This window comes from Nomascus leucogenys, chromosome 7b (genome assembly GCF_006542625.1).
Source record: "Nomascus leucogenys isolate Asia chromosome 7b, Asia_NLE_v1, whole genome shotgun sequence".
Taxonomy (NCBI): domain Eukaryota; kingdom Metazoa; phylum Chordata; class Mammalia; order Primates; family Hylobatidae; genus Nomascus; species Nomascus leucogenys.
In genome coordinates, this window is record NC_044387.1 from 50,135,931 (window position 1) to 50,160,553 (window position 24,623).

The 24,623-nt window shown below is 44.6% G+C and overlaps 1 pseudogene and 2 gene segments (V, D, J or C); all 3 read right to left on the reverse strand.

Annotated features, from left to right (window-relative positions):
• Positions 1 to 5,937: 5,937 nt before the first annotated feature.
• On the reverse strand, positions 5,938 to 6,506 carry LOC115835857 (annotated as a pseudogene).
• A 10,948-nt stretch (positions 6,507 to 17,454) lies between these two features.
• Positions 17,455 to 18,223, reverse strand: LOC100589708. The segment is given in 2 exon segments: positions 17,455 to 18,023; positions 18,133 to 18,223. Coding segments are annotated over 2 exon segments (615 nt in total).
• A 4,875-nt stretch (positions 18,224 to 23,098) lies between these two features.
• On the reverse strand, positions 23,099 to 23,744 carry LOC100580700. The segment is given in 2 exon segments: positions 23,099 to 23,559; positions 23,669 to 23,744. Coding segments are annotated over 2 exon segments (507 nt in total).
• Between the last annotated feature and the right edge of the window lie 879 nt (positions 23,745 to 24,623).

Consider the following 24,623-nt stretch of genomic DNA (forward strand, 5'->3'; position numbering starts at 1 on the left):
CACACACCTTCCTGCTCAGGAGACTCTGCCATGCCATGGGAGGGCATAGATGCTAAGTCCCCATCAGTGAGCACAGGGTCTTTGCCCCTAGTCTTGGATTTCTTTGAGTGAATGGTCCTTTCTGAGCAGCTGTGTAGGGACCATAGGGCAGTCCCCCAGCATCCCATGCTGATTAGAGGACACTTACCTCCTGATGGCCCCGCAGATCTCTGCAGCTCATTAGTCACTGTCTCTATTCACACCTCTATGGTCTGATTGCTAGACACTAATTCCATAAGGCTATGCATGATTATTGTGATTTCTCACTACCAGAATGAGTCTTGGTCCATGAGATGTAGACATGTACATATATAACTTTTAAAATCTAGAAAAATCTAACTGCCTACATGTGCCATCAGGGCAAGCATCACGGAGAAGGGGTCAGCTGAGGAGCTAGGTTGAAGGGCAGTTAGGGGCTGCTCAAAAGAATGGTGAATAATGAGAATTTTGCAAGAAAAATAAATGATCCATGACATGTTAAAGTAGCAATTCAACAAAAGTTACCTCTACAGTGATTTCATACATTTTATAGAGTTTTTACTCAATATAGTGATATAGGGAAATGAATAGCATTGGTAAACTTACCAGTGAGTAGTGTGACATATTTCTCATTTTATAAAGTCAACCATTATCTCCTTAAGTAAAACTTGTTGTTTTCTGCACAGTTGTGTCCCTGCTTGCTCTGACCAATTTTGGCTCTGTTCCTAGGGCAGCCTGTTCCAGGAACCAAGGACTTTCTGATTTTTTTTTGAGGCAATTTGACAATGCTGTTGCTGTGGGCTTTCTCTGAGGGCTGACTCTGAGGAAACAAAGCTGCATTCTCTAAATCACTGTCCCTGACCTGAGACCTGGGCCCTGGTTAGCACCAGCCCAAGCAAACGTGAACACAAATGGTAAACAGCCCAGTTTTCCCGGTTGTAGGTGGTGCTGTAGGGGCGTGCTTCTAGGAGACCTGAAATGTTCCCATCTCACTTCCCCACAGACTGCAGCACCGTGGGGGCCTCCAGAGAACTGTCTAAATCCAACGTTAGTGACCAGCCTTGTCCTCAGCCTGGAGCCCAGATATGCTCAAGAAGCCCTCCTTGCCAGACTGATCAGTCGAGAATCAGTTCTGGATCTGCAGGTGGATATTTACATCTACGGATCAGAGGTTTAAGGGTACTTCCTGTTCATTGTTGGTACCGGGACACAATTCCAAGAACCTTATTGCTGCTGTTTCCAGTGCAGGATAGGGTGGCTGGTTTAGTTACAGACAAACTGTGCAGACCCCCAAGTGAGCCCTGACCGCCCAGGACCCTAAGAGTCAGGAGAGAGACACGGGGTGTGGGAGGTGGCTCAGTGAGCCAGGAGAGCAAGGCAGAGCCCTGGTCCTCCCAGTGCCAGTCCCTGCCTTTCTATCTCCAGCCTCCTGTGCGGAGACTGAGGAGGGTGAGCAGCAGAGGGATACAGGCCACAGTAGAGAAGTCTCTAGAGCTCTGCTTCCTGAGCCACACAGATTAGGGGGAACAGCCCCTTTTCTCTGGCCCCTCTTAGAGGAGGGGACTCATTGCAACCTGTCCCCATGGTTGTTCCCCTCACATAAGACGCTGAGTCTGATTATACTTCTCGAGGACTGGGTGGCTTCTTGAGGCTGGGTAGGAGAGCATGGTCAGTGACTCTTCAGGCACCCTGGGAGGACACAGCTGCTGGACCCTATGAATACTAAATAGAGACACGGAGACAGGTGTCTGGTGTCCCAGCCAAGTCCAGCCACGAACTGACTTTCCAGGCTGCACAGAAATCCAAGGGTGTCTCTTCCTTCTTGATTCTCACTGGATCAGCACATAAGGCAGAGTGGTGGAGTTTGGGGAGAATAAATGAGCCTGCTTGTGTGGTTCACTGGATTCAGTGGAAATGCAGAGGACTACAGGGATCAGAAGGAGAAAAAAAAAAGGAGAAGGAGGAAGTGCTAGCTGAGGCAAAATAGGAGAATCAGCCAACTCTGGGCTACTTCAGAACTAGGGTATCAGAGAGGCTCGTAAAAGAGAAAAAATAGGCTGGGCACAGTGGCTCATGCCTGTAATTCCAGGACTTCAGGAGGCTGAGGCGGGTGGATCACTTGAGCTCAGGAATTCAAGACCAGCTTGGGTAACATGGGGGAAAACCCCATCTCTACCAAAAATACAAGATATTAGCAGGGTGTGGTGGTGCGTGCCCATAGTCACAGCTACTTGGGAGGCTGAGTTGGGAGGATTGCTCGAGTCAGGAGGTGAAGGTTGCAGTGAGTTGAGACCACAGCCTGGGCAACCAGGGTGAGGCCCTGTCCCTACCCTCACCACCACCCCCCACCAAAAAAAAAGAGAGAAAATTTATAAATGTCCAATTTCAAGAAAAAAAAAATCTGGAAAAATACCAATAGGTTTCTGGTTATAAAGCTCTTGATAATTAACTCAGGATGATAGAGGGGAGAAGTGGTTGACAGGAAAAGGAGAGATAACCAAGAAGGGAATTCAGGAATCAGAGGTGTGGGAGGGGAGAGGGTAAGGATGGGCTACACTACAGAAAAGACTAGATGAGAAGCTAGTAAGAATGTTGGACGGGAGCCAGAGGGGAAGTCAGGTTAGTTGTTTGCTTTTGTTTTGTTTCTTAAAGAAAGGGGAGCCTCTCCCTGCTTTGCAGCTGTCCTCCCTGGTCGTCTTCCTGCATGGAGTGTGGGTTCTTCGATCTCGGCTTACCGCAAACTCTGCCTCCCGGGTTCCAGTGATTCTCCTGGCTCAACCTCCCGAGTAGCTGGGATTATAGGCTGTGCCACCACGCCTGGCTAATTTTGCATTTTTAGTAGATACGAGGCTTTTCCATGTTGGCCGGGCTGGTCTCGAACTCCCGACCTCAGGTGATCTGCCCGCCTTGGCCTCCTAAAGTGCTGGGATCACAGGCGTGAGTCACCACACCCAGCCAAGTGTGGGGTTCTTCTGTCATCCAAACACATTACCACTATGTTGAGATATCTATCTCTTAGGTTACTGTCCGCCAAGGTTTCTCCTTATTTTATACTATTCTTATGAATTTATTATTGCTGTTTTTGTTATTAGAGGCAAGGTCTCACTTTGTCACCCAGGCTGGAGTACAGTGGCATGATCATAGCTCATTGCAGCTTTGAACTCCTGGGGTGAAGCGACCCTCCTGCCTCAGCCTCCTAGGTATCTACAATGACAAGCATGCCACACTATGCCTGGCTAATTCATTTTTTATTATTTAAAAACATGTTTTGTGGAGAAAAGTTCTTGCGATGTTACCCTGGCTGGTCTCAAACTCCTGGCCTCAAGTAATTCTTTTGCCTCAAACTCCCAGAGTGCTGGGATTACACACGTGAGCCTCTTCTCCTGGCTGGACTTGTTTTTGTTCAAACATGTATGTAGATTTTGTGTGGTAGGAACTTTTTAGAAATGCAGAGACTGTGTCCTCACTCCAGAGCCCCTGAATCAGAATGTGCATTTTGCAAAATGCCCAGAAGATTCATATGCACAATAGAATTTGGGAGGTACTGTTCTAACACAGGCATGGAGACACTGGTGTAGTTTTGGATATAAATTATTCCTCATACCTTAATCTGTTATGCTCCTTCTTACATGAATCGGAAACTCTTGTTTCTCTATTTACTGCATTGTGAAGTCAGGTATAATGTACTCAAGGCTTTCCATTGAAAACTTCAGGCATTTTTTTTCTGACCTCACAAGTAACTTCCACAGAAGTTACCAGGAGTGTTTCAATAATAAGATAATATCATACCTTTGTTTGAGTAGCAAACAATAAGAATTATCTAAAAATGATAACATTTCATTGGTATTCAAATAAAAATAAAATTAACAACTATTTAAATGTTTTATCCCTTTTAAGAAATGGAACACTACTTACATTAACCTCAAATGAAAAGATCATAAAGGGGTGTAAAAGCAGATGAAAAAGCACAAGGCTTGATCACCATTGTGGAAATACTGAGAACAAAAATGAAAGAATGCATTCAAATAAAAAAAATCTAGTCATATTGATTGTTTGGAATAAAGAACCTTTGCAGAGAACTTGGTGATTTTAAATACTTCCTGATTTTATGTAATAGGCATGTATTGCTTTGAACGTAACTCAATAAATAAATTTTAGTTTAAGTTTAGAAAGTTTCTTCTCATTGCTCTTAGCTCAGAAAGCCCATCCTTTGAAGATGCTACTGAGATCCCTGCATGGAGGAGGTGTGTTGTGCAAATCTTTACCATATTCACCACCTTTAGCACCACCCAGGTTCTCAGCCCTGAGAGCAGCTACACTGTGAGGGGCCTGCCCAGAGTGGCTGTGTGTTGTGGGAGGAAGCAGCTGCTCTAACATTTTACATGACCCAGTGAGCAACTGTTCAGGGTTCATTCAGTTTGAACCCCTTGAGCTTCTTATGATGCAGAAGACCCAGACCACCCCCTGGTGGCTTTCCTGGACTGAGCATGTATTGTCAAATAACTATTGATTTATCTTCTTGACATTGCCACTGTAAATTTCCTAGGCCAGTTCACACCCATTACTTGTCTATTTTTTGCTCATCTCTATTTGTACTACTTTCTCTTTCTGTTGTTGAAATCCAGCCCCAGTGACTATAATTCGATTTTAGTGTTACATGGTGTTAATTTTTATCTGAATGTTTTGAATGACTAAAGCAATTGTTTTAATAACCCACTGGTTTTTTGAAACTATTTATGTTGAGTCTCATATTGGATAAACAGCTAGCTAAAGCGAGCATTTTCAAAATAATTTATTTTAGAGGATTTATTAAAAAGAAAATGACCAAATATTTAAGGTTGAAATTTTATTGTCAATTCAGTGGAAATTCAAGTCGGAGTCGGCCATGAGGATGATCAACAAGGTCTACATAAGCAACCCCATCCCCAACTCACGCCCCCAAAAAAACCTGCCTGGACACCAAGCTTCAGCGAGATTTCCTGGTTGGCAATAATTCATGCATAGAATCACACATTGCTGCCAGGAGAATGCAGCATTGTCTACTGTCTTACTGGGAGAGGACAACTGGATGCTTGTGCTTGGAATTCTCCTGAACTCTGCCCATGTACCTCCTTCCTTGAATTATTTTAATCTGCATTCTTTTGTTGTAAAAAATCATATCAACAAACGTCACAAGTTTAAGTGAGTGATATGAGTCTTTCTTGGGAATCATAAGAAGTGAAGGGTTGTTGGGGGAGTTTCTAGCTTACAATTAGCATCAGAATTGAGACTGCTGTTGGGAACTCTTAGATTTTGCAGGTTCTAATGTCACTTTTTTTTTTTTAACTTCAAAACAGGTTTTATTTGGGAAGAGTTTCTCATTTTGTTAAAGCTGCAAGCAACCTTCTTTCACAATTACACTTCTAGAGATCTAGTCATTTCAGAGATCTCAGTATTCAAAGATATATTTCAAAATTAATAACAAAACCAAACCCACACCAGAAAGAAATCACTTTTAGAGTGATTTGGAATGTACATTGATTTCTGGTATTCTCAGAAACAAGCTCACCAATTCCTTGGAAAACAGGTGCCATGGAGTCAGTGCCCACCGAAGAAAATGTCTTTAAATAAGTTAGTTACATGGACAAGATTATTCACTCTTTAGAAAAACATCAATGTAACAAGTCCCAGCCAGCAGGATATGCAGTACAGCACCAATTTCCCAGAGGGCTTAGTGGATCTTGGGATGAGCAGTTGTTGGTTTACGGCCCACAGAAGAAGAGCAGTCCCTGAAAGTCGAGAAAGAACGTTGGCAGGCGGGGAGCCTCTTGCAGTCGTACCCAGACTTTTAACTTGCTCAAAGGAGAGGCTGTGTTCTGTAGCATCTTTGGGAGAACATTTGAGACAGTTAAAAGCAACAACAACAAAAGCCCTACAGTATTACTCCCCAGAAAGTCCATATCTGAAAAGAAAGAGGGACCCATTTGAGATTTCCTGTGGAGGACTGTGTCTCTCATCCTTTTCCGTCTCCAGCAGATACAAGACATCAGCCAGAGTGTGCTCTACCACAGCATCCCATCCCATGTCACTCAGGGCAGTAAGTGACATCATTTTTAGGACATTGAAGCACCGTCCAAAGTTAATGAAAACCACCCAGTTCTTGTCCAGTGAGATGGCTGGAAAGTAAACATCCTTGAAAGTATTTTTGTAAGCCACACCTTGATTGACACCTTTTTATAAAATATTAGCTCACTATGAGGAGTCCGTTTTAGGTTCTTCTCTGCTTTAGCGACAAAGTCTCTTTCCTCAAAATACAAATAATTCTTGAACTTTATCAAAGCTTTATGTTCATAAGTATTAGGTATGACTTGACTGTTTCCGTGTCTTCAGAAAGAGTAGCACAAAATTTCAGGATGTGTCCCTTCCATAGCTTGAAATGTAGTGTTTGCCAAGGGACTGGTGAAACTTGGATCTTTTTTGCTCTGCAAAGAATAACTAAATTTACTCATTGTTTAAACAATGTTATTTAGCCAAGTAATTATTCCAAGTGTCTGAATGGTCATCATGCCCTCCCCGTATTTATCAATAAATGGTATAATATCCTTATCTTTAGAGAACATTGACTTTAAACATTCATCCCATGTTTGGGACTAACTTGTCATGTTGGACAAAGCAGTAAAACACATTTCATTCATGTTTGCTTGCTACTGGAGGAAATAGATATTACTGCTATGATAACATACATTGCAATGAAAACTGTAGTTGGTCATGAGGTAAACAGGATGAGGCATCCATGCAAGACTTAGCAACTGTGAACCATTTTGTACAGAAGCAGATGCCCCTCTCCAGCTGGAGGGGCTGCTACCTCTGCCACCAGCTTCATCTCCCCTTCTTTGGCCACTGTTGCATTTGCAGCTGCTCCTGGTTGGGTTGGGCACCCACCGCTAACATCATGGCCACCTCTAGACTTTCTCATATTATTCTGAGTCACCTGTAATGAGGCACCTCTGACTCTCTTAACTTGTTAGAATGCTGCAGGGCTGGCATAAAAGGAAGGGTGTCCTGGATGCTGTGGGTTTGGTATAAAAGGAAGGGTGTCCTGGATGCTGTGGGGCTGGCATAAAAGGAAGGGTGTCCTGGATACTCATGTACACTGTCCTAGTCCTGTATGTTTCCACTGTTCTTGGAAGGAGAGAAACTGCACCAAACATAAATCTTCCTCTTTTTGACTGTGGTAAAATATTCAAACATAAAATACATTATTTTAACAATTTTCAAATGTATACTCCAGTGACATTAAATAAATTAACTCTATTGTACAACCGCAGTACCACCACTCATCTCCACAAATTTTTTGTTTTCCCAAACCAAAACTTCATACCTGGGAAACATCATTTTACTTCTTGTCACTGTGGAGTTGACTATTCTAGGTACCTCATATAAGGGCTGGCAAACAATTTTTGTCCTTTTGAAGCCAGCTTATTTCTGCTGGCATGATGTCTTAAAGGTTCATCCATGCCATCGAATGGGTCAGACTTTCTTTTTAAGGCTGAATAATATTCCCTTGTGTGTGTATAATACATCTTGTTGATTCATTAGTTAACACTTGGGCTGCCTCCACCTTTTAGCTATTGTGAACAATGCTGCTATGAACGAGGATGTACAATTTTCTCTTTGAGATCTTGCTTTCAATTTTTTCAGGCACATTCCCAGAAGTGAAAATTCTGATAAAATAGTAATTCTATGTTTGATTTTATGAGGAAAAGCCATAAGGCGTCCACAGTGGATGCATCATTCTGCAGTCTCTCCAGCAAATTGTAACAGTTGCAATTTCTAAACACCTTTGCTAGAACTTTTTATTTACTATTATTTGGTTAATGCCATCCTAATGGGTATAGAGTTGTATATTATTGTGATTTGATTTGCAGTGTACTAATAATTGGTGATGCTGAACATCTTTTCATGTACTTATTGGACATTCATAGATCTTTTTTTTGTAGTAATATCTACTCAAGTCCTTTGTCCTTGTTTTATTCGGGTTATTCCTATTTTTGTTGTTACTATTGAGTTGTAGAAGTTCTTTCTATAGCTTGGATGCCTTATCAGATATAAAGTTTGTAACAATCTTTCCCATTCTATTATTTGCATTTTCACTCTGTTGGTAGTGTCCTTTGATGCACATAAGTTTTACAATTTGATGAAATCCAATTTATCTATATTCTTCTTTTTCTATGTTTTCCTTGTCTTTTTTGTGTCATATCCAAGAAATCATTTCCAAACCCTATGTTATGGACCTTCTTCCCAATGTTTTCTTTTAAGATTTAGTTGTAGCTCTTCCATTTGCGTCTTTGATTCACTTCCAGATTGCATGTGGATATCCAGTTTTCTCAACAGCATTTGTTAAAAAGATTGTTCTTTCCCCCACTGAATGGTCTTGGCAAGCTTGTTGAAAATCATTTGGCCATATAACTGAGAGTTTTCTCCAAGGCACTCAATTCTATTCTGTTTGTCTGTATGTCTGTCTATATGTACCATTCTGTTTTGATTAGTGTATCTTTTTAGTATGCTTTGAAATCAGGAAGTGTCAGGATTCCAACACTGTTCTTCTTTTACAAGATTATTTTGGCTATTTTGGGTATCTTGATATTCTACACAAATTTTAGAATTATATCTATTCTTGCACCAAGCAGTATTGGAATTTTGATAAAGATTGCGATGACTCTATAGTATGTTTTATTTTGGTTTCTACTGGTATCTTAACAATATTGAGTTTTCCAATTCATAACCAAAAACGTCTTTCCATTTATTTGTGTATTCTTCAATTTCTTTTAGCAATGTTTTATTGTTTTCAATGTGCAAGTGTTTTACCTTCTTAAGTTTATTCTTAAGTATTTTACATTTATTTATTTATTTGGGACAGGGTCTCACTGTGTCACCTAGGTTATAGCACAGTGGCACCATCTCCTCTCACTGCAAACTCTGTCTCCTGGGTTCAAGTGATTATTGTGCCTCAGCCTCATGAGTAGCTGCAATCACTGAGTGTGCCACCCACCCAGCTAATTTTTTTTATCTTTTTTTTTAGTAGAGACAGGGTTTCACCATATTGGCCAGGCTGGTCTCTAACAACTCCTGACCTCAGATGATCCCCCATCTCAGCCTCCCAAAGTGCTGGGATTATGGGCACGAGATACCGTGTCAGCCGTATTTTACTCATTCTAATGATGAAATTTGAACTGTTTTCTTTTTTTTTAATCTATAAGAATGTTCATAGTAGTTTTATTCCCAATAGCCAAAAAAACTGGAAATAATCCACATTTTCCTCAACTGGTGAATGGTTAAACAAGCTTGATACAACTGTACCATGAAACATTACTCAGCAATAAAAAGAAACAAACTATATAATTGATACAATGCAGCTCAGATATAGCTCAAGGAAATTGTGCTCCGTGAAAAAAGCCAATGCTGAAAGGCTACATATGATTCCATTGTTATAATATTCTTTTTTTTCCCCCTGTAAGTTATTGGGAAGATGGTGTTTGGTTACATGAATAAGTTCTTTAGTGGTGATTTGTGAGATCCCAGTGCAGCCATCACCCGAGCAGTATACACTGTACCGTGTTTGTTGTCTTTTATTCCTCGCCCCTCTCCCACTCTTCCCCCCAAGTTATTTCTCATTTTGGTAGGCTCTGTCAGAGGAAAGGTCTAGGGCTAAAGGCTGTTAAGATTTTTTTTGTTTCACGGGGTGTTCCCTTGATGTAGTACTCTCCCCCTTTTCCTGTGGATGTCTTCCTGTGAGCTGAACTGCAGTGATTTTTGTTTCTCTTCTGGGTCTAGCCCCCAGCAAGTCTACCCAGCTCTGGGCTGGTACTGGTGGTTTCTGCACAGAGTCCTGTGATGTGAACTATCCATGGGCCTCTCAGCCATGGATACTAGTGCCTGTTCTGGTGGATGTGGCGGAGGGTGCAATGGACTCTGTGATGGTTCTTAGCTTTTGTGGTTTAATGCTCTATTTTTGTGCTGGTTGGCCTCCTGCCAGGAGATGGCGCTTTCTTGAAAGCACCAGCTGTAGTATTATGGAGAAGGACAGGTGGTGGGTGGGGCCCTAGAACTCCCAAGATTGTGTTCTTTGTCTTCTGCTACCAAAGTGGGTAGGGAAGGACCATCGGGTGGGGGCAGGGCTAGGCGTGTCTGAGCTCAGACTCTCCTTGGGCGGGTCTTGCTGCGGCTGCTGTGAGCTATGGGGGTGAGATTCCCAGGTCCCTGGAGTTGTGTACCTAGGAGGATTATGGTTTTCTCTGCTGAATCATGCAAGTCATCAGGGAAGTGGGGGAAAGCCAGCTGTCACAGGTCTCACCCAGCTCCATGCAAACCAAAGGGCCGGTCTCACTCCCACTGTGCCCCCCGACCACAGCCCTGAGTCTGTTTCTAGGCAGAGGGCGAGTCGGGCTTGAAAACTTGCCTGAGGCTTTCTGCCTCCCAGCTGTGAAAGAAAAAGGCTTTAGTTTTTTTCCTGCCTGTGAAGTCTGCAAGCTGGATTCGTGCCCTACCCCAAGTTCCAGCCAGGAAGCCTCTCACCCCATTCAAATTGTTGCAAAGTTCAGCTAGGAAAGTCCTTCTCCCCTGGAGTTTTACCCACTGCTCCTCTGTCCTCCCTTCTGATGTATCCCTGTGGTGCCAGGCAGGAATGGGTTGTTTGGGGATTCAGCGAGTTCCCAGGGCCTCCCCGCTACCTCCTACACCTGTGTATTTCACTGAGCTTGGCTGTCTAACTTAACTCCGTTCCAGGTAAAGTTGAGAACTTCTCCTGCAAACAGACCTTCACATTGTCCAGTAGGGGTGTGTGTGGGAGAGGAGGGTCTCCCTTTCCCACTTCCGCAGTTGAGGCACTCAAAGTATTTGCAGTGTCTCCTGGGTCCTGCAGGTGCAGTCCCCTTCCTTCGGAGGGTCTGTGGGTCCTCTTGAATTGTTTTCTTAATTTCATTTTGGGTTGTGTCCTATTTGGTTAAGTATAGAAATATAAGTGACTTTCCTTCCTTTTTATTTTTTTATTTTTGGTAGAGACAGGTTCTTGCTTTGTCGCTCATGCTGTTCTTGAACTGTTGACCCCCAAGCAATTCTCCCACCTCAGCCTCCCTAGTGTTGGGATTATAGGCGTCAGCCACCATGCCTAGCCATGAGATGTTCTTAAGTGGTGATTTTGTATCCTGAACCATTACCAAATTCACTTAATCATTCTTTCAGAATTATTTTCTGGGTCTTTTAATGGCATTCTACATATGACATTATGTCATCTGAAAACAGAGATGATTTTATACTTTTATTTCTAGTTTTTATTCTGTTTATTTCTTTTTCTAGGCTAAATGCTCTGCCTAGGTCTTCCAATAATATTTGGAATTGAAGATGTGAAAGTATGCATCCTTGGTTTGTTCCTGATATTACAGAAAATATCTTTGGTTATTTAGCTTTTATATGATGTTAGCTATGGGAGTTTCATAGATGGTCTTTACTATGTTGAGATAGTTTCCTTCTATTTATAGTTCATCGAGTGTTTTTGTCATGAAAGGGTGTGGAATTTTGTGAAATAATTTTCTGTAGCCAAGGTCTTCTGCTTTGCATCTGGATGAGCCACTCTGCTCTACATCAACTCAAACCATGTCTATTACATGCCTGGCTTTTGAGAGGAAGGGATACCTTGTGTTCTCCAGGGGCCACTCCACCAGACCCACAACAGTAGTAACCTGCATGAGGCGGGAGGGGAACAGAAGAGGCTCTCTGTAGATGTTCACTGGGATGGAGGTATCCCTGCCACCCTGGACTCAGACGTGGGCAACGTGTTTAGGGACAATAGGGGAATGTGGACTAGAATCAGAAGCAATAGAATGGGGGGACTGGCTCAGTGTCCTGTGGGTAATTTGGGGTGACAGTTACAGACAGTCACCCCATTTGTCCCAGAGCTGGTGGCTGTGTTGATGAAGCTCTCAAAAAAGTCAGTTCCTTTCTCACTCTGACCACTACCTGCTGATAGCCCCTCTTCCTTTAGATTGATCAGGCATCAATCAGGCATTGATCCTTTATGCCCCACAAATGTAGGAAACCAGCTGGACTTCTATGAATGGCCCTGAAGTTTCTATTAATGGGTTTTAGATGAAGGAAAGGGGGTGAAGTGGTTCTTTCATGCAAATCAGCCCCCTCCTCATATCTCCCAAGCCCTTAGTAGAACCTCACCCCAGACAGTCACCTGAATACATTTCTCAAGTGGGATGGAGAAGGCCAGTCTGGCTGCAGCCAGCTTTCCTGTGAGGACACAGCCACTGATCCAGTGGGCAGATGAAACAAGGTCAGAGCAGGGGCTGGCTTCCCAGCTGTCATCATCTGCAGACTACTCCAGGACAAGCCCAAAGCACTCAGCACTACCTGAGTCCCAGACCCATCGAGTCCTTCAGTTTCTCCATGCCTTTGTCTATTTCCTTTTTCACCAAAGATAGAACGTGAAGGCCCTTGTTAAGATGCATCTGCACTTATTGTTCTGAACACAATTCCTGTACCACGACATGCCTGTCTGGTCCACTCTGCTAATTTTAGTAAAGTCCTAGGATCTTGGCCTCACTGAAGGAGATTCCCTGACAAACATCAGAGCCCTGAAGTTTCATCTGTCATGAGACAGAAGGAGAGCCCCTCTGAGCTCTTCTAATCTTACATGTTACTTATGCTCTCCTGGCTGAAGCCATTCTGTGTAGGGACTAAAGAGCCCCTTTGCATCTGGTTGTGACAGGACATGAGGTCCCAGGTCCAGAACTCAGGCTGCAGCAATTTCGGGGGAGGCCCTGAGTCTGCAAACTTAAAGGATAATAGCAAGAATTAGGGAAGTGAGTAGGGATCATTGGCTGAGGATCATATCATATGTATTTAGTGCCAACTGACATGCTCACTTGAGGGTAGCTGTCTTAGAGAAGCTCTGTCTTTGATGTTAAGCACCTAGACCTGGCATCGGGAAGGGCAGGCCTGCCCCAGCTTTACCTCTTTCAAGCTGTGAACACTGTGTGGAGTTTCCAGATAAAATGCAGGGCACCCAGTTGTTTGTATTACAATTGAACAATATTATGTGGGTGATACACATACTGATTCTTTATCATTGTTTTTCCTGAATTCAAATTTAACTGACCTCCAGTGTTTATATCACGTTGGTGTACAAGTCCTTGTGGGTTTTGCCATTACTTTTATTTGTAAAACCTGCAATTACTTGTGCACCAATTTAATATTTGATAAATTTTAGAACCTTACCTCCAGGCCACAAAGCACTACCACTTCAATCAGGGGCTACTGCCCGAAAAGCAATAATAAAGCTGTTGTCAGGATTAAATGAGGTCACATCCTCAGGAATTAAAAAGCTGCTGATTGATAGTAAGATTGCAGTTGTTCTAAATCTTAATGCAACCTATCAAAAGCTCTGGGATACAGCATAAGTGGTGCTAACAGGACAGTTTATAGCATTAAATACCTACATCAAAAAGTCTGAAAGAGCACAAGTAGACAATCTAAGGTCACCCCTCACAGAACTGGAGAAACCACAACAATCCAAACCCAAACCCAAACCCAGGAAAAGAAAAGAAATAACGAAGATCAGAGCAGAACTCAATGAAATCGAAACAAAAAAAAATACAAAAGATAAATGAAACAAAAAGCTGGTTCTTTGAAAAAATAAATAAAATTGGCAGACCATTAGCGAGATTAACCAAGAAAAGAAGAGAGAAGATCCACGTAAGCTCAATTAGAAATGAAGCGGGAGATATTACTATTGATACCACAGAAATACAAAAGATCATTAAAGGCTACTATGAACTCTTTTATGTACATAAACTAGAAATCTTAAAGGAGATGGATGAACTCCTGGAAATATACAACACTGCTAGGTTAAACCAGGAAGATGTAGAAACTCTGAACAGACCAATAACAAGCAGCTAGACTGAAATGGTAATAAAAAAAATTGCAAACAACAAAAAATCCAGGACCAGATGGATTCACAGCTGAATTCAATTAGATATTCAAAGAAGAACTGGTACCAATCCTTCTGATGCTATTAACAGGATAGAGAAAATGGGAATCCTTTCTAAATCATTCTGTGAAGTCAGAATTATTCTGATACCAAACCCAGGGAGGACATAACAGAAAAATAAACTACAGACCAATGTTTCTGATGAACCTAGATGCAAAAATCCTCAACAAAATACTAGCTACCCAAATCCAACAGCTGTCTTAAAGATAATCTACCATGATCAAATTGCTTTTATACCAGGAATGCAGAGATGGTTTAACATCCACAAGTTGATAAATGTGATACACCATACAAACAGAATTAAAACACAAAATCACATGATTATCTTAATAGATGCAGAAAAGGCATCTGATGAAATCCAGCATCTTTTATGATTCAAACTCTCAGCAAAATCAGCATAGAAGGGACCATAACTTATGGCAACAAAAGCCATCTGTGGCAAACCCACAGCCAACATTATACTCAATGGGGAAAAGTTAAAAGCATTTCCCCTGAGAAGTGGAACAACAAAAGGATGCTCACTTTCACCACTTCTATTCAACGTAGTACTGGAAGTCTTAGCCAGAGCAATCAGACAAGAGAAAGAAATCAGGGATATCCAAATTGATAAGGGGGAAGTCAAACTGTGACTGTTTGCTGATAATATGATTGTATACCTAGAAAACCCTGAAGACTCACCCCAAATGCTTCTAGAACTAGTGAAAGAATTCAGCAAGTTTTAGGATACAAAATTAATGGACACAAATCAGTAGCAGTGCTATACAACAACAACAGGAACCAAGGTGAGAATCAAAGCAAGAACTCAACCCCTTTTACAATAGCTGCCAAAAAAATAAAATACTTAGAAATATACCTAACCAAGAAAGTGAAAGACCTCTACAAGGAAAGCTGCAAAACACTGCTGAAAGAAATCACAGATGACACAAATGGAAATGCATTTTATGCTCACGGATGTATAGAATGAATATTGTGAAAATGACCATACTGTCAAAACAATCTACAAGTTTAATGCAATTTCCATCAAAATACCACCATCATTCTTCACAGAACTTCATAGAACTAAAATTCATATGGAACCAAGAAAGAGCCCATGTAGCCAAAACAAGTCTACACAAAAATAACAAATCTGGAAGCATCACATTACCTGACTTCAAACTATGCTATAAAGCCATAATGACCAAAACAGCATGGTACTGGCATAAAAATAGGCACATAGACCAAAGTAACAGAATAGAGAATGCAGAAATGAAGCAAAATACTTAGAGCTAACTGATCTTTGACAAAGCAAACAAAAACATAAAGTGGGAAAAGGAGACGATATTCAACAAATGGTGCTGAGATAATAGGCAAGTCACACATAGAAGAATGAAAATGGATCCTCACCTCTCATCTTATACAAAACTAACACAAGATTGGTCAAAGACTTAAATCTAAGACATGAAACCTTAGAAATTCTAGAAGATAACATTGACAAAACCCCTCTAGACATTGGCTTAAGCAAAGACTTTATAACAAAGAATCCAAAATCAAATGCATTAAAAACAAAGATAAATAGATGGGACTGAATTAAATGAAATAGCCTCTGCACAGCAAAATAAACAATCAGCAGAGTTAACTGACAACCCACAGAGTGAAAGAAAATCTTCCCAATCTATACATCTAATAAAGTATTAATATCCAGAACCTACAAAGAACTCAAACTAATCAGCAAGAAAAAAACAAACAATCCCATCAAAAAGTGGGCTAAAGACATGAATAGACAATTCTCAAAAGAAGATACAAATGGCTAACAAGCCTATGGCAAAATGCTCAAGATCACTAACAATTAGGGAAATGAAAATCAAAGCCACAATGCAATAGCACCTTACTCCCTCAAGAATGGCATAATAAAAAAAATTAAAATAATTGATGCTGGCATGGATATGGCGAAAAGGGAACCCCTTTACACTGTTGGTGGGAATGTAAACTAGTACAACCACTATGGAAAAGAGTGTGGAGATTCATTAAAGAACTAAAAGTAGATCTACCGTTTGATCCAGCAATCTCACTACCAGGTATCTACCAAGAGGAAAAGAAGTCATTATATGAAAAAGATACTTGAACACTCATGTTTATAGCACCACAATTTGCAATCGCAAAAACATAGAACCAACCCAAATGCTCATCAATCAATGAGTGGATGAAGCAAATGTGAGATATGTATATATATATATATATATATATATATATATATACCACTACTCAGCCTTAAAAAGGAATGAAATAATGGCATTAACAGAAACCTGGATGGAATGGAGACTATCATTATAAGTGAATTCACTCAGGAATAAAAAAGCAAACATCATATGTTTTCACTCGTAAATGGGAGCTAAGCTGTGAGGACACAAAGGCATAAGAATGACACAACGGACTTTGGGGACTCAGGAGAAAGGGTGGGACGGGGTGAGGGACAAAAGACTACACATTGGGTGCAGTGTTCCCTGCTTGGGTGATGAGTGCACCAAAATCCCAGAAATCACTGCTAACAAACGTATTTATGTAACAAAACAACATCTGTTCCCCCAAAAACCTATTGAAATAAAAAAATTTAAAAAAACACTAAAAGCCTTAAAAGCCAAAATAAAATAATAAATAGAAAAACTTAAAAAAGATAAGAAACTCTCCCATTATAGAAAGGATTAGAGGCAAGAGATGAAGAAGCAAGAATCCTGACAAGACCTCACTGACTCCTGTCACCTTAGATGAACATCACCCGTAGAGTTTGATTTGATGGACAATGAATTCAAACTTTAAAATAAATAAGTAAATAAATAGAATAAGAAAAAAATGTCCTAGGACTCTCAAAGGTTGTAATGAGCCCACTGGAGAATGGGATGCAATCCAGCAACAGCAGGGAGAATCTCAAAAGAAGTGTGCAGAGTGAAAGAAGCTTGAACAAATGGGAAGATAGTGTTTGATAACACTAGTAAGTTTCAGAAAATGGAAACCATACAGTAGTGGCAAAGGCAGATTCCTGGCTGCCCAGGAGGGCATTCGGGGAGTGAAGGAGATGACAAAGCATCATGAATGGCTGCTGGGGTTAGTCAGAGTTTGCATAGCTCAGTGGTGGTGATATTTTCAAAGATCCAGAAAAATGCAAAAATGGGCCTAATTTAATGCTATAAATCCAGCTGTTTTATTAGGTGTGCATTTTTCCTTCATGAAAGGAGTTTTGTTAAAAAAAAAAAAAAAAGAATAGGCTCGGGAGAAAAGAAACACAGGGACTCACACTGAGGAGCAGAGAGAGGAAGACACCACTCTGGAAACTCCTGAAATTGGGGAAAGGAGAATAATGAATACATGGGTTCCCCATCAGAGGTGGGTCTGAGATGACACAACTGGACCTGCCACCTGAGCCCAGGACTTCAGTGTAGAGACCCTGTGTCCCAAGTTAAGGGAGAGGGATATTCTGCTTCCTGGATTCCCTGTTCCTGATTCTGAGGACAGAAGGGGAGGGGGAGCCTCCACTCCCAGGCAGGGCCCTGGATGCCCCTGGGACCATGAGGGAAGCTGCAGCCGCAGAAGCCACAGGCCAGGCCTGAGCAGCAGCTGCCGGCGCTCACCCTCCTGGTAGCGGAGGAAGTGGGTTCTTGTCTCAGTTCCCCCTGGGCCTGGAGCACTGTGTCAGCACTCAGGCTGCTGTCATAGGACTGGCAGTAATAATCAGCCTCATCCCCAGTCTGGAGTCCAGCGATGGCCAGGGAGGCTGAGGTGCCAGACTTGGAGCCAGAGAATCGGTCAGAAATCCCTGAGGGTCGCTTATTATTTTCATAGATGAGGAGTTTGGGGGCCGTTCCTGGGAGCTGCTGGTACCAGTGTACATAATAACCCTCTCCGATGTTGGAGCTGCTCCCAGTGCAGAAGATGGTGACCCTCTGCCCTGGGGACCCAGACACTGAGGGCGGCTGCGTCAGCACAGACTGGGCCCAGGACCCTGGAAGTGGGAGAGACACAGGCATCATTATTCGGCTTCTAGAGACAACAGGAGAAAGCAAGAATCCATAGGCTTCCCAGGGCCCCTCCCCGGCCCTGTATCCAGTCACCTGTGCAGTGAGCGAGGAGAGCGAGGAGGAGAGGAGAGCAGGCCATGCTGGAAGTTGTCCTGAGTGCTGCCTCCTGTGCCCACAGCTGAAGCAGAGCTTCCCCAAATCTCTCCCTGCCCCTCTTCATACTCGGAGAGTGGGAGGGTCCACCCATGCAAATCAGAGCCCCAGCTTTCTAATCCCACCCTGGGCCCTGGGTCAGGCCGCTATGCCTGAGGATGTCAGGGGGTGGCAGGGGTGGGACTGTGTGGTACCGGGGGTGTAAAGGACGCAGCTGTGAGCCCTGAGCAGAGGACACTAGGCAGGGCAGGTGGCTGGTTCTGCTCTGATCAAAATGTCTTCTCAAGAATGGCCCCCGAGCGCCCCCTGGTGTCCAGACCAAGACAAACCATGGTATGACAAGGTGACCAGAGCCTCTCAGAGACAATGCTGCCTCCACGCTGTTCTGTCCACTGCCCCCGCTCAAGGCCAGGCCAGGTGGTGCCTGTGTTTCCTCCCTGTGACCTCAGGGCAGTCCTCCCAATTTCTGGGCTCCTCAAGAGTGAATCTATCCGTGGCGCTCTCACTGTTTATTGCAGAGGACTCAGGTGGTGACTATACAATGTCCTCACAGGCCAGAATCAAACCCAGAGCAGGGACTGACTTTCATGGACTCACTTTCTCACATGTGGGGGCACCTGGTCCTCTCATGTGGCTCCTCCCTGGTGGCCAGAGCTCTCCTTCCTCTGTGGATCCTGCAGCGCTGAGTAGAAAGAGAGTTCTTCCTTCTAGGATGCCGAGGGCACATTCCCAGAGGGTCATTCTGGTCAATCTTCACCCTCTACTTCCCCAGAATTGCAGTCATAGTCATCGGGATCTTGTGACTGGGCTAAGCTGTGTCTCACATACAGGACAAGGCTGCCCATGACCCCCTCCCTGCCCAGGAATGCTCTTCCTGGTGGATGCCCCATCAGCTCTTAGGGTGAGAACAGAGACAGGAGCAGGTTCACAGCTACCTCTCCCAGTTCAGCCCCATCCTGGGCCCAGTATAATGTGGCCCATGTGATAAGAGGTAGGTCTCTGTCAAATAGTTACTGAGCACGTATCTTTGGCTGGGCATAGAGCTCAGTGTTGGAAATGGCATGTTGATCTAGACAGCCTAATCCCTACCTTGTGCAGCTGACCCTGATGAAAACACAGGCATAGGAAGGGCAGAGGAGTCCTCTCTTCCACCCCCTTAATCCCTGGGGCAGAGACCAGAGAAGTCCCTGCTGCACTCCAGGGTCTGAGAAGAGCCCTCGACTAGGTGGGCTCACAGGGGAAGAAGGAAGAAGGGACAGGATAACCAAGGGAATGTGGGCATGAGCTGAAGATTCCTGGGGTTCAGGGGAAGATGTAGGGAAGTTCACCAAGTAGATACAGATGAGTAACATTAGATAAATAACAGGATCTAGGAGAAGTGGACTCCCGGGAAGGAGAGATTGTGATTGGGAAAGACACCCTGGCAGGGCAAGTCCTTAGAAATCCAAGAAGAGGCACTTTTGTTCCCCAAGTCCAGGAGCTTGTTCACTGGTTGGGCCTGATGTGCTGGGGCTACTGGAGAGGAAGGCAGGGAGGAGTCACGTGTCTGCAGGAGAGGCGTGGAGAGGGGGAGAACATGGGCAGAAGAAGAGGAGATGCCAGTTTAGGAAAGCCTGGATGGGGGGTGTGCGATGGGAATGTCCACATGTACAGGAATATTTCTAGATATTTCATAGAAATGGGATCATGTTAATTTTTAGATTGCTGTGAGAGAAGACAAATTCAAACTATCTTGCTGTTATTCTAAAAGACAGTGTATCTTCAGCAAAGAAAATCTGCTTCACAGGTGCTATCCTGGTGGACGGTAAGCACTGTGTTTTACAAAGGCTTTTTTACATTTCTTTTACCATCATACTACTTTTTTTTCTAGAAATATATATATCAATTAAAATTGATGACATAAGTTAATACTACATTTTTGTGAAAGTTACGCACTTATCTTTTTGAAACGTATACTCTGAACCTTTCAGACGTTCTTCATTGAGAAGACCAAGAACATTCACTACCTAATGTATTCGTGCTGTTGTTTCTGAGGCGTAAACTCTTGAAGCTCTGGAATTAATTTTCTTAGATCTTGGAGTAATTCTTAAGAGGTAATGAAACTTTTCTTTGCTAACCCTGTATTTATCTAAGGAACCCTCCCATCTCTCTTTTTCTTTTTTTTGTGACAATGGGTTGTAGATACATGGTTGGCATCATTAGCTGCTGAGTGGAAAATGGGCCATGACCGGGAATGAGAACAGAAGAGTGAGTATAGAATTTTGGAAATCAAATAGCTCTAGACCTGAGGAAATAATATGGAATTATTTGGTAGCGGTGGCACTTTCTAGAAGGACACTGAGAAGGAGAATCTAAGGTTTGAGAAATCTAGGAGAGTTCAGTTAGGATTTAATCGTTGGCTTTGTGACCTGAAGGGGCGGGGTCACAGCTGAATCAAAGCCAGGTTGCTGCTGATCCCAGACCCTCTGACCAGGACCAAGGGAAGACTCTCAGCAGTGACAGGGCTGACCTGGCAGAGCAGTCGCCTTGAGATGAGAGCAGAAGGAGGCTCCCTATGCAGTGTGTGGACAGAGGCGGAGGTGCAGGTGCTGTCCCCTGAGTCTGGCCCTCACTTGAAAGAGGGGCAGATGGAGGACAGGTGCGGAGGTGATGGTGATCAGTGGCTTCTAGTGTGGCTTCTTGAACTTCTTTTCCTTTTTTTTTCCTCCTCTGAGCTTAGGAGGCCAATATGAGGGTGCTTATCTGCTTCTTGTCTCTCTTGAGGCTACCTCATTCTCCTATCAATGCCTCCTTGATGAGCGTGGATGTGTCCTGGCCCAGAATAGATCTGCAGAAAGAATATCAGAAAGGCCAGAGAGCCCACGATGGAGATTTGTGAGTCAGAGACTCTCTTGCTTGTGTTCCAGCCCGGCTCTCAGTTTTCACAAGACAACACCCATCATGAACTGAAGATGAGGGTGGAGGGTAGAGTGAGTCACACAGTGGGGCTACTGAGGCAGAGCTCCTGGTCTTTTTCCTTTTCCTGTCATGTCTGGACCCCAGATCTCCCAGCCATGAGTTCAGCATGTAAGTGTCCCCAGCTGCAATGTTAGGGACAGGCAGTGTGTGGTCCAAACCCACAAGATAGGCCCCCTGTTCCCCATGATGCTGTCATGGGAGACGGCATGAATGATTTAGTCCGGTTGTCCTGAAGGCTGAGATTCCTCACCAGTGGGTCAGGGAGGGCAGATCTTTCGCATTCTGGAACTTTTTTAAGTGAGGATGTCATATGTAAAACTGGAGAGTCATTTTGTTTCCAAATAGGAATTCAGCCAGGGGACAGGAGAGGTTATGGAGAACTAACATCTTATATATCTCAGAGATAAGTTTTCCTCTCCCCGTTGCCATGTGGAGAGGAAAAAGTCCTGTGACACTTTTGAACAAGGCTGGGGATCTGTTCTCTAAGTTTTCATTGTGACAATGAGCTCAAGCCTTCCTGCATCCTCCTTGCACTTGAAGAACCCCCCAGCACTGTGATCACTGTGCCCCACTCAGGTCCTAAGGCCGGCCTTGAGCCTCTCCCCTTCCCCGGGCTTCAGTCCCTCCTCCCCAGACACTGGTGCTAAATCTGACCACTCTCTCCCGGTGACCAGAGCTGGTCCCACGGCCTTCACACTGCCTACCTCCTTTTCCATCTTCTTTGAAGCATCTGGAGTTTTCCTCACAAACGTACCTCAGATTCTGTGTCCTCCTTGTCCAACCCTGTAATGGCTCCTCTACCCTCCCCCACCCAAGCTCTCCTCTCCTCACTCTGCGATGCCACCTTATCACGTCAATATTTTAACTTGATTCTCTTTTCCACAAGTCAGTGTCAGCTAGAATATGCTAGGATTATCTATCAACCTTCATCCATTTTGGTATCAGTGCTGGGCTCTGGTACGAGGGCATAAGTCTTAGATGTCGGAGTCTGGGAGCTTCAGTACAATCAAATTCCCTTGAAAGCCCCCAATTCTTTCAGCCCGAGAGTGAGGCTCAGCCTCCCCTCAATGCCTGAGTGGGCAATAATCCTCAATGAATTCTTATCTGAGGAAAGGAACCTCTTCAGACTTTTTTTTATCCTATTCTTACCCAAACTGGAACACAAGAAGAAATGAGAAGATGGCTTAGGAGATCTGGTCCACCATCTGAGCCTCAGTTTCTGCCACCCCTCCTCAATTTAGTGAGAGGGTCCTCACTATTTTCTGGTTCCAGACACCTTCACCACCTCCCTCATCATCTAGGGGGACTGGCTGGCTCTGCTGCCTGGTATAATGCCTGGGCCTCCCCTTGCCCTCTGTGGCTGCCTCCTCTTTATTTCTGTGGAAGGAGGAAGCCAGGGGGAGACTGGGAGAGAGGAGAGAGGGGAGCCTTGGGTAGGCTTCTGATGTCTAACTCTTTCTTCTCCTCATTGGGGAACTGAGAGGTGAGGAGCAGTTTGCAAGGGGTGGGGTTGGTGCCCTCTAACCCAGTCCTGGGCACATAGAAATAAGTGTTTCCACAGATTCAGAGGCAGCCCTTACAGAGTTTGGAGACAATGCCTGGGATGGAGGCCCTGGGCTGAGCAAGGTCCTCAAGTAGCCCTGAGCCCTCCCTGGCCATAGCTGCAGTGAGGAGAGTGATGGGAGGAGGGCGAGGGAAGGAGTCCAGGTCTTGGGGAGCACCTCTGCTCCCTCAGTCCTCTAGTGACGCTCAAAAGCCCACACCCCCTCCCCCCTCCCCACACCATGGGCAGACACAGGAAGGTCTGTGAAGACACAGCTGGACCTGCCCCCTCAACCCACGATTTCAGTGCAGAGACCCTTGTGTCCCAAGCTGCAGGAGCAGGATATTCTGTTTCCTGGGGTCCCTGTTCCTGACTCTGAGGACAAAAGTGGTGGAGCCTCTACTCCTAGGCAGGGGCCTGGCTGCCCCGAGGCCCATGGGGGAAGCTGCAGCAGCAGAAGCTACAGGTCAGGCATGAGCAGCAGCTGCCGGCGCTCACCCTCCTGGCGGAGGAGGAAGAGGGTTCTTGTCTCAGTTCCCCATCGGCCTGGAGCACTGTGCAAGCACTCAGGCTGCTATCCCAGGCTAAGCAGTAATAATTGGCCTCATCCCCAGTCTGGAGTCCAGTGACGCCCAGGGAGGCTGACGTGCCAGACTTGGAGCCAGAGAATCGGTCAGAAATCCCTGAGGGTCGCTTATTATTTTCATAGATGAGGAGTTTGGGGGCTGTTCCTGGGAGCTGCTGGTACCATGATACTGCATAATTCCCGATATCGGATCTGCTTCCGGAGCAAGAGATGGTGACCTTCTGTCCTGGGGCCGCAGACACTGAGGGCGGCTGCGTCAGCGCAGACTGGGCCCAGGACCCTGGAAGTGGGAGAAACACAGACATGGTGATTCTTGCTCTAGAGAGAGAAGGAGAAAGCAGGGCCTCATGAGCTTCCAGGACCCCTCCCCTGACCCTGGGTCTGGGCACCTGTGCAGTGAATGAGAAGGGCGAGGAGGAGAGGGGAGCAGATCATGATGAAGATTGTCCTGAGTCCTGCCTTCTGTGCTCACAGCTGAAGCAGAGCTTCCCCAAGTCTCTCCCTGCCCCTCTTTATACTCTGAGAGAAGGAGGGTCCATCCATGCAAATCAGACCCTCCAGCTTCCTGATCCCACCCTGGGCCCTGGGTAAAGCTTCTCTGCCTAAGGATGTCAGGGGTGGGGCCGTGTGGTCCCAGGGGGCGGAGACTTCACATCGGTGAGTCCTAAGCATAGGGCACCAAGCAGGACAGGTGGCGCTGGTCCTGCTCTCATCACACCCAATCTTCTCAGGAATGGTACGCAGGCGCCCCGTAGTGTCCATGGTGCGACATTGTACAACACCTTTGTGTGACAAGGTGACCAGAGCATCTCAGAGGCACCCCTTACTCCCCGTTGTTCTGTCCACTGCCCTCTCCATCAGGGCAAGGCCAGGCAGCTCCCTGGGTCTTTTTTTCATGAGCCCAGGGAAGACTTCACATTCTAGTGGGTTCCTCAGGGATGAATCTGTCTGTGGCTCCCTGGCTGTTCACAATATAGGACTCAGGTGGTGACTACACAAAGTCCTGTTATGTCAGAATAAAATCGAGAGCACTGACCAGCCCCGTGGACTCATTTCCTCACCTGTGGGGACACTGGGTCCTCTCCTCTCGTGTGGCTCCTCCCTGGTGGCCGGAGCTCTCCTTCTTCTGTGGATTCTGCAGTGCTGGGTTGATAGGGAGCTCTTCCCTCCAGGACGCCCGGGGCACATTCTCAGATGGTTATTCTGGTAAATCTTTGTCTTCTCTCTTCCTTTCCAGACTTGCAGTCATAGTCACCGGGATCCTGTGACCAGGGATCTCACCTAGGAGTCCGTTCTCCATCACTGAATGCCAGTCTGCAGGGGATCCCGGCAAATGACTTTGCA